The sequence below is a fragment of the Lutjanus erythropterus genome, chromosome 1, assembly GCF_056507025.1.
Source record: "Lutjanus erythropterus isolate fLutEry1 chromosome 1, fLutEry1.hap2, whole genome shotgun sequence".
NCBI classification, from domain to species: Eukaryota; Metazoa; Chordata; class Actinopteri; order Lutjaniformes; family Lutjanidae; genus Lutjanus; species Lutjanus erythropterus.
Genome location: NC_139317.1, coordinates 13,774,839 through 13,784,669, shown reverse-complemented (window position 1 = coordinate 13,784,669; position 9,831 = coordinate 13,774,839). Strand labels below are relative to the sequence as shown.

The 9,831-nt window shown below is 45.5% G+C and overlaps 1 protein-coding gene across 1 annotated transcript in view; it reads right to left on the bottom strand.

Annotated features, from left to right (window-relative positions):
- Positions 1–3,123: 3,123 nt before the first annotated feature.
- Positions 3,124–9,831, bottom strand: part of tnfaip8l3 (tumor necrosis factor, alpha-induced protein 8-like 3) — a 42,216-nt gene continuing 35,508 nt past the window's right edge. Inside the window, exon 2 of the mRNA XM_084711531.1 lies at positions 3,124–4,230. Coding sequence (XP_084567657.1) covers positions 3,668–4,230 — 563 coding nt within the window. The 3' untranslated portion in view covers positions 3,124–3,667. The remainder of the gene's footprint in view (positions 4,231–9,831) is intronic.

Below are 9,831 nucleotides of genomic sequence, written 5' to 3'. Positions count from 1 at the left end.
TGGAGTACGAAAGAGGGTTCATACCAGGCAGTTTGGGTTTAAAGATGCTATTGGTTGCATTATGGGAATTGTAGTGGCCAACATTTTTAGAGCTTGACCCACTCCAGAGAGTAAAAGTCAACATATCTTGCATGCTGACATGCCAAGCTGCTTCAATTTTGACCATTCTTCTGGTAGCACTTTCTATGACGTCCATGTCTACAATGAATTATTAACATACCTATAAGCTGCTTATAGCAATACATAATTAGTCATAAGCATTCATAAATATTCATAATTATTATTAATAATAATGATAATCATCACACATTTTATGATTACTTATAAGGTCAAGTGTCATAATCAGAACTGCTGGTCACTTACTGATTTTTCTGATGGGAAACAGCTGTTATAGGAGCCTAATATTGCTCTCTCTCTAAACCAGACTCCTTTGACAAAAACAGTAATTTTATCTTGCAGAACACAGGAGGTGCTGCATTACCACTGCCTTGATTTGTTAATTTATTTGTGCTATTGTGTGACTTTAGTGAATCCAAACTAGACTTTCAAAACACCCAAATCACACAATAACACACACAAACTAACAGATCAAGGCAGCAGTAGACCAAAAACTGACTGTGTTATGTGAGGTAAAATCACTGTTTTTGCAAATGGAGTTTGGTTGGTTTGGAGAGAGCAATATTTGATTTATATGACAGGGCTTTCCAGTTGGAAAAGGCTGTCTGATGGCAAGGTAAAGTTATGAAAATGTAATACACTGACTCTTAATAAGTACCTCAAACAGCCCCACTTCACAGCCGAACTATCCCTGTTAGTACAGTACTTGAGTAAATGTACTTGGTTACATTCCACCATTACTTTTCCTGCTGGATTTGGAGGCTAGGTAAGAAAAAAGAAAAAAAATTCATATTTGCTTCTAAAAATCCTGCTGCAATCAAACCCAAAACATTTAAAAAATGTGGGTGTACATGTGTGTTCAGCTCTCTAACCAGAACTTCTGACTCGTGTTTAACTCACTTTATCTCTCACTTGTGTCCAGACTGTCTGATTCAGGAAGCAGGAGATAAAAGGAACAAGGTTCAATAGAAGTAAATGAAGTTTACGATTAATGTCATAAATCTTCACCTTTCTCTTAATGTCTAACAGCATTTAAACTAACTTGATGGATGTGAGTCTGCCTGACAGTGAGTATACGTGAGTGCAAATGGAGGTCCAACGGGTGGGTGGTCTGTCTGTTTAGTGTTTCTACAAGGAGACAGAGGCATAAAACTGGACTTCTTCTCCACTGGCTGCCAAGAAAATTCAGCTGGAGCCACACCAAGCCACCAGTAATATGTTTTCCTGGACTGGAGAGCAGGATAGACCAGAGGGCATCTAATGAACCAGAAATGACAAATCACTGATTTTCCTGCTCATTTCAAAATGAGGAAATTTATGGCTGGTGTGCATGTGGGCCAAATGGACGGGAAAGTAGTAGCTTTAATGCACCATTTGTGGCTTATTTTCCAGATACGATCCATCCATGCTTTTTCTGTCATGGTGGCTGTTTCCCCTTAAAAGACTGGCAAAGTCTGTAGTTGTTTTAATTTCAGTAAATGTGAGGTATTACAGTGATAGTTCAGATTATTTGAAGTGGTGTTGTATGAGATACTTATTGATAGTCAGTGTATTAGCTGCAGCAGATGGCCGTCGACACGCCCCCACTTTAGAGGAGCGCAGAGGAGCATTAGCACAAAGGCTACGCAATGTACTGCTGAGGACAAGGTCAGCAACAAAAGGTTTTTTAGACACATAAAAAAGGTCCACCTAAAATAATCTGTATTAGTTTAAGTGTACACTATAATCAGTAGGGGCCTTTGGAGCCTAGGTGGCAAAATGTTTTAAAAAATCATTTAAAAAGGAAAATCACTTATTATATATTATATAATATAATATTAATATAATATAATATACTGAAATGTTACTTGCTGTCTTGGGCTGCTACCTGCGAAGAAGCTGCTGTACTCCTACTTTTGAAAATGAAAAGCGCTGACGAGCCGACCAGCAGCATGGCTGACAAAAGATCAGAAGAACTCTTGGCCAAGTGAAAACTCACAAGTATGATGAAGCATACATGAAGACTGGACTTGGTGCGGTGCGTAAGAATGGCTGTGAGTGCCCCAAATGTGTTCTCTGCTTCTAGATACTCTTAATAGAATTATGAAAACCTAATAAAAATCTTAATAATGTAAACTTCTGCACAACTTAAAACAAATCTTCCCTTAAGACACCTCCAAAAACAGTCGACTTTGGATTTTTAATGACATTTTGCAAAAGGGGGGCACCTGCTATAAGTTGAAGTTATTTGGGAGCCTTGGCATGGAAAAGTTTGGTGTTATATTTAGAATACTTTAACTGTTTTACTTTGCTGTCAGACAGCCTTTTCTGATGGGAATCCGCCATTATATAAGCCAGATATTGCTTTCTTCAAACCAACCAAATTCCACAGACAAAATCAGTAATTTTATCTTGCAGCACACAGGAGTTACTGGTCTACTGCTTGCATATTGTGAGAGTTTGGTGAATCTGAGGTATCCTTTTAAACCACTGAAGTCCCACAGTAACACAAACTAAAAGACTGAGGCAGTGGTAGATCAGCAGCTCTCATGTTCTGCAAGGTAAAAATATTGATTTTGTCTGTGGAGTTTAGTTGGTTTGGAGAGAGATTGTCTGACGGCTTCCATCCCAAAAGACTGTCTGGTGGATAAGTTAAGTGCTGAAAAAATTCTGATATTGATTTTTTTCGGTGAACCTTTTTATGCTGACTCTGTCCACAGCAGCAAATGGCTTAGCTTCAGCGCTGGTACTCCTCTCTGCTTCTCCTTACTGGGGGCATATCGACCGGCATCTATAGGCAATAAACTGACTATCATAAGCACCTCATACAGCTCAGCTTCAAATAATCCAAACTATCCCTTTAATGTGAGAGTAACTGGTTACCAGGCATGCAAATCATTGTTTTCCTTCACATGTTGTCTAAGAAATGAGTCATGAGAGGAAATTATCACTATGACTGCCAAAAAAAGAACAATCCCTCCTTTTCCAGGCTTACACGGAGGTGTCGTCGTCAGAAGAACTGCAAAATCATGTTTACAAGAAATCTTTAATAAAAGACAAGTGTTACACCCTTGTAGAGAAGATTGACACAGATACATTATACACACACCATGTCATAGTTGGTCTTATATACAAACACATTATTCAAGCGAATCCCATACAAACACATGTGCACACACACGCACACACACACAAAGAGAGACTGTTACTACCACTGATTATCTTCCATATCCAAATATAACTAATGTATGTTTTTTTTGGCCATTGGTACAGTACACGTTTGCACACGAAGGGGATGACTTGGAATGCTTATAATGCATACGACATGATAGAGGCTGTCCCGGCGTGCAGCGATGATCCACTGAGTGGAAAGACAGTCTAAAAGATTCCCTCACTGAACCACAGCAGCAGCAGGATGTTACAACTAGCTTCGTGGAAATGGATGAAGAAGAAAGAGGAAGACGAGAGCGAAAAGAAGGTAGCGGTCAGGGGTGAGCGGTGAAAAGGAAATAGAAGGAGGCAGCGAGAGGAGGAGAAAGAGCTAGAGGTGAAAGAGGTCATGAGTGAGAGGTTAAAGCGTTCCTTCGTCCAGCAGTTTGTTGATGCCGTTGCAGATCTTCCTCAGCGAGAGTCTGTACTCCTCTCCGTCCCCGTACAGCTCGGCCAGGAACTCCCCGTGGGCAAAATGGTTGAAAACGTGATCGATGCGAGCATGTGAGCGCGCGGTCAGGTGCTGCTCGACCAGGGTGTGAAGCAGGTCCCTGCACTCCAGCAGGAGCTCTGACAGAATATTCCTGTCGAAGGTGTACTCCACCTCGTAGAACGACACCGCCGTCATGGCCGCCTGGTTCATCTTCTTCTTGAAGCGCTCCACCGTGTCCAGCTCGTCGGGGCTGAACTGGTGGTTGCGGTACAGGATGCCAATCTTCAGGGCGATCTTGATGACATCCTTGATGATCTTGTGGGCCTCCTTCTTGCTCTTGGTGAACTCCCGGCTCGTCTTGTAGAGCTCGTCCAAGATCTCGCTGCTGGTGTCGTCCGTCAGCATGTTGGCCACCACCATGGTCGCCATCTTGCTCAGGATCTTCTTCTGGGCCTGCAGGGCCAGGGAGCGCGAGTTGAAGCTCTCCTGCCCTGAGGAGAGAGAAAAGAGAAAGACAAGTGGTTTAGGGTTGGTGCTAAAGGTCAGAAATCTTCACTCTAACATTACGTTTTTTTCAAGAGACACTACAGTAGTAGAGCGATCCTTTAAAAACAAAATATGTATGTTCTTAGGGGTCATTAAGTTGCATTTTGCACAAGTTATAAAGTTGTGCTTTTGTTCATTGCATTAATCAGTGAGGCCTGGGCCCCAACCCATCATATGCTCTGTGTAGCTAACGTTAGCTGGCTGCTGAAACAGCTGGACAGATTCCACTTTCCCCAGAGTGAATAAATTCTAACCAGCAGGTTTGTAACCACAGGATTTTTGTGAAACAGAACAGGGTTTGAGGTGGCAAAAACTCTAAGACAAACAGACACACTGTTGCTAGCTGGCTAACTAATGAATTTTAGCTTTCTTAGCTCTGCGCCGCTAAAGGTTAGGGTTTCTTTTGACTGATGGTGGGTGGTGGTGTCATGCTGCTATTGGTCATAAATTGTTTGGTTCTAGCTTAGAGACAGTAAGCATGCATCATATTTTGTTTTACTGGAAGAAAGCATGATTAGACTTTGATATAAAAATACAGGGAAATTGATTTTTTTTTTTTTTTTTTTTTTTAAATTTGGCATATATTGTTAAAGCCAATACAAGGAAATTTTCTATTTTGTTTATTTTGGAGGCCCCTGTGGACAAACGCAGTGGAATGCAGAATTTCCCCTGTTTCCCCTTCCAAAATAAATTTATCTGAGCAAAAATCTCCTCCTGCTGGCAAACTTACTACTCACTGTGACTTTTGCCTCTTTCCATCTGATCTGAGGAGAATGTTACCTGGTCACAGGCAGTAAGCCAGTCTTCTTGCAAATGGTCTCGTGTGCTTATGTCAGAGGCAGCACTTTTTATATTGAGACAGATTCATAATCAATTGGAAACCTCTGGTGGCAGATTCTGACAGGGGATGTGATCAAAAAGTGTTTAAAAGGCATTTTTCATGTTTTTTTTTTACTTTAATAAATTGTTTTGGTCACTCATGAGGCAAGAGAACAATCTGGAAATACAACAGTGACATATTAACACTATAAAGTTGATATGGCAAACGTTTTAGCAGACAGTTACTTATTTACATAAGTAAGACATGAAACAATAGCTTTTGTGTAAATCTGATGAATGTGAGTTCAATATTCATTCTCCATTCAGCTCCATTTTAGTCTGGTTTTGTCTAATATTCGTTAAAATTATGCACTTTCACAGTAAATCTCTGTATGTTATTAATATCATTATTATGGTCTTAAACCACCGCCCTTAAATTCCATTGCAGTATGTTTACATGTAACAGCTGTCTTTCATCTGGATAAACAGGCTTATGCAACTAATACAATTATGGGTTCTTCCTTTCTCCAGTTTTCACTGACACTGTTTCTGCATAAAGAACTCTGTGTACTAGGAATTTGTTTTATCTTAGCTATAATTTTCTTAACTGTTAAGAAGAAGACAATGACTTTTTTTCCGTTTGTTACACAACTTTCTGTTGTATAACAAGACAACTGGTAGCAGCCTTTAATGTGATCTCAGTAAGTATGAAGGCACAGCACTGATGCAAACTACTTTTGGATGACTCACTTTTATTTGGCATGAACAAATCTAATCTAGTCCAAACTTGGATAAACAGGACTGTTGCTGACTAAAAGTTTGTTTGACAAAAAGAAAAAAACAATATTGTCTTTCGATGGGATGATTACAGAGTTTTAAAAAGTTACAAAACTCAACACAGATCACAGTCTGAGCATGTAAAAGCTGAGGAGTAGATGAAATGCGGTGCAGCCACTTTCAAATCAGGGCGGCGTCCTTCCTGGAGCTGCCAGTGGTGTGGTGGTTATGGGAGGAACGACTATCTGTTGCTGTGGATAACATCAAACAGCTGTACACCGATAAGAGCCTCTCTGCACGCCGTCTCTCTCTACCAAGTCCAGATTGATCGCAGTTTATACGTCGTGTCCCACTGCAGTCGCAATTCTATCCTAGAGGAGAACATCAAAGGCTGCGTGTGTCCTCATACAGCGATGCCAGCAGCTTAACATGTGTCTGTGTGAATGTGAGGAGTGGGAGGACGGAAGGGGGTTTTATTTAGGTGCCACCCAGCTACAAATTACACACCAGATAACTCCAATTATGATTAAAGCTCAGGAAAGACGCCTCACTTTTTCCTCCTGTAGCCTGGGCACATTGTCAGCCTCTTCCTCCTCCACATGTACGTCCAGAGAGACGGAGACAGTGTGGACGGGGGCGTCGGTGCCCAGCGAGCTCAGCGCAGAACAGCAGAATGAGTCCAAATTCAAAGAGGAACACCTGCTTTGTTGTCATTTTAATTTTATTAAAACAGACAGCTATGTGACCATGTAGAATTCACACCATCATCCCCGTGTGTGTGGCTGTACACGCTTAAAGACAGGGTTCTTCAGCTTGTCCCTACAGGAGAACCCTTTTTGGTTCCTGATAGAACCTTTTATAAAGGATCCACTTAGAAACCTGTTCACAGAGTGCTGCCTAGAACCACACTGTGGAGGCATATTGGATTCAAGGATTCAAGGATTCAAGGTACTTTATTGTCATACCAGCTCACCTTTACAGTTTATGGTACGAAATTGGTACTCGGGTCCAGGATTGAGCCATAAATAATTAAAAACAAAGTATTTAAAGAGCGCAAATAAGGCAAGAGAAGAATATACACAAGACAATATACGGTAAGGCAAATATACAAGTAAGACTAATAGATACAAGGATAAAGAGGCTGAGATCAGCACTGCTAATGCTAGGTCTAAGAGAAACACGCATGAGCAAGTATTTTAAGAGCACATGTTTAGTAAAGTGAGTTAGTGCGGTAAAGTGTGTGTGGTGCAGGTATGTGGTGGGGAGGGATGGAGAGAGTTGGGGGGGGTGGGGTCTATAGAGCATGGCTCGAGTTCAGCAGTCTGACAGCTTCGGGAAAGAAGCTGTTCCTGAGCCTGGTGGTTCTGCTCTGGATGCTCCTCAGCCGCCTGCCTGAGGGGAGGGGCTGGAACAGTTGGTGGGCGGGGTGGGTGGGGTCCTTCATGATGCGAAGGGCCCTCCCCCTGCATCGTGATGTATAGAGGTCCAGGGTGGTAGGAAGGCTGCTCCCCACTGTCCTCTGTGCTGCCTTCACCACCCTCTGCAGGTTCTTCCTCTCGGCAGCGGTGCAGCTGCCATGCCACACAGTGATGCAGGTGCAGAGGACGCTCTCCACCGCACAGTGGTAGAAGCTCCTCAGGACTGAGTTACCAAGTCCAGCTCTCCGCAGCTTCCTGAGGAAGTAGAGACGCTGGTGGGCCTTCCTGACCAGACAGGAGGTATTGGTTCTCCAGGTGAGGTCGTTAGATATATGCACACCCAGGTACCTGAAGCTGGAGACCACCTCCACAGCTGCTCCTCCGATGTACAGGGGAGCGGGGGGGTGCTTGTCCTTCCTGAAGTCCACCACCATCTCCTTGGTCTTCTTGACGTTGATGCAGAGGTTGTTTTCTCTGCACCACTGCACCAGGTGTTCCACCTCCTCTCTGTATTTGGACTCATCGTTGTTCGTGATGCGTCCCACCACTGCTGTGTCGTCCGCGAACTTCACTATATGACAGCTGGGGTGTCTCGCCGAGCAGTCATACGTCAGCAGAGTGAACAGGAGGGGGCTCAGCACACAGCCCTGGGGCGAGCCAGTGCTGAGGGTGATGGAGGAGGAGACGGTGTTGTGGATCCTGACAGTCTGGGGTCTGTCAGTCAGGAAGTCCAGGACCCAGTTCCCCAGTGTGGGACTCAATCCCAGAGAGGTGAGCTTCTGCACCAGGGTTTGTGGGATGATGGTGTTGAATGCTGAGGAGAAGTCCAAGAAGAGCAGGCGGGCGTAGGAGTTCTTGCTCTCCAGATGGGTTAGGGCTGTGTGGACCACCGATGAGATGGCATCGTCAGTGGAGCGGTTTTTCCGGTATGCGTACTGATGGGGGTCCACAGTGACGTCGATGGCGTTCTTGATGTGGGGCATGACCAGCCTCTCGAAGCACTTCATGACGACCGGGGTGAGAGCTATGGGTCGGTAGTCGTTTAGGCCTGTCACTGTGGGGCACTTGGGGACAGGGACAATTGTGGCAGTTTTTAGGCAGGTGGGGACGGATGCCAGTGACAGTGAGGTGTTGAAGATGTCCGCCAACACCTCGGACAGCTGGTGTGCACAGTCTCTCAGTACCCGCCCTGAGATGTTGTCGGGGCCTGCAGCTTTGCGGGGATTGATTCCCTGAAGGGTCTTCCTCACGTCTGCAGTGGTCACACTGAGGGGTGTGTCACCGGGTGGTGGTATAAGTCTGGTGCTGGGGGGGGTGTCAGGGTCCTCAAAGCGGGCGTAGAACCTGTTGAGTGCGTCTGGCAAGGAGGGGTCCTTGGGGCACTGTGCGTCCTTGGTGTTGTAATCCGTGATGCACTTGATGCCCTGCCACATGCGCCGGGGGTCGTTTGTGGTGAAGTGACCCTGGATTTTCTTTGCGTATGTGGCTTTGGCCCTTGCAATGCCTGCAGTCAGTTCTTTCCTCGCCTCTCTGAGCGCTGGTGCCTCACCTGCCCTGAACGCAGCGTCCCTGGCTTTCAGCAGAGCTCTGACCTCAGCATTCAGCCAGGGTTTCTGGTTCGGGTAGCAGGTTAGTGTCTTGGTGGTGGTGACATCATCAGTGCACTTAGAGATGAATCCGAGGATGGAGGAGGTGTATTCCTCCAGGTCCAGCTCTCCCTCACACGTGGCTGCGTCCCTGAAGATCTGCCAGTCTGTGCACTGAAAACAGTCCTGGAGCACAGAGGCTGAGTCCCTTGGCCACACAGTGACTGTCTTCTTGGTTGGCCTGGACCGTCTCAACAGGGGGCGGTATGCTGGCGCCAGCAGGATGGAGATGTGGTCGGAGAGGCCAAGGTGGGGGCGAGGAAGGGCTCTGTATGCACCGCGGATGTTACTGTACACGCAGTCCAGAGTGTTGTTTCCACGTGTGGGGATGGTGACGTGCTGGTAGAAACTGGGCAGAGTGTCCGTCAGTTTCACGTGATTGAAGTCCCCTGCAATCACGTAAAACGCCTCCGGGTGCCTCGTCTGCAGCGAGCTAATGGTGTCGTGTAGCTCCTGTAGTGCTTCGTTAGCATTAGCATTAGCACCCGGCGGGATGTAAACAATGGTGACGAACACCGCGGTAAACTCCCGTGGCAGATAGTACGGCCGACATCTTACAGTCATCAGTTCAATCGCCTCGGAGCAGTGGCTTTTTACCAGTCCGCAGTTCGTGCTCCAGCGCTCGTTCACGTAGATACAGAGTCCTCCTCCCCGTGTTTTGCCCGAACGGTAGTCGCGGTCCGTTCGGAAGAGCTGTAGTCCATCGATCTGGTAGGCTGAGTCCGGCATGTTGTTGTTAAGCCAGGTTTCCGTGAGGCAAAGAACAGCACAGTTCCTCATCTCCGTAAAAGCACTCAGCCTCAGACGTAACAGGTCCACCTTGTTGTCCAGAGAACGGACGTTGGCCAGAAAGAGAGTTGGAATCGGCGGTCTGTTAGCCTTTAGC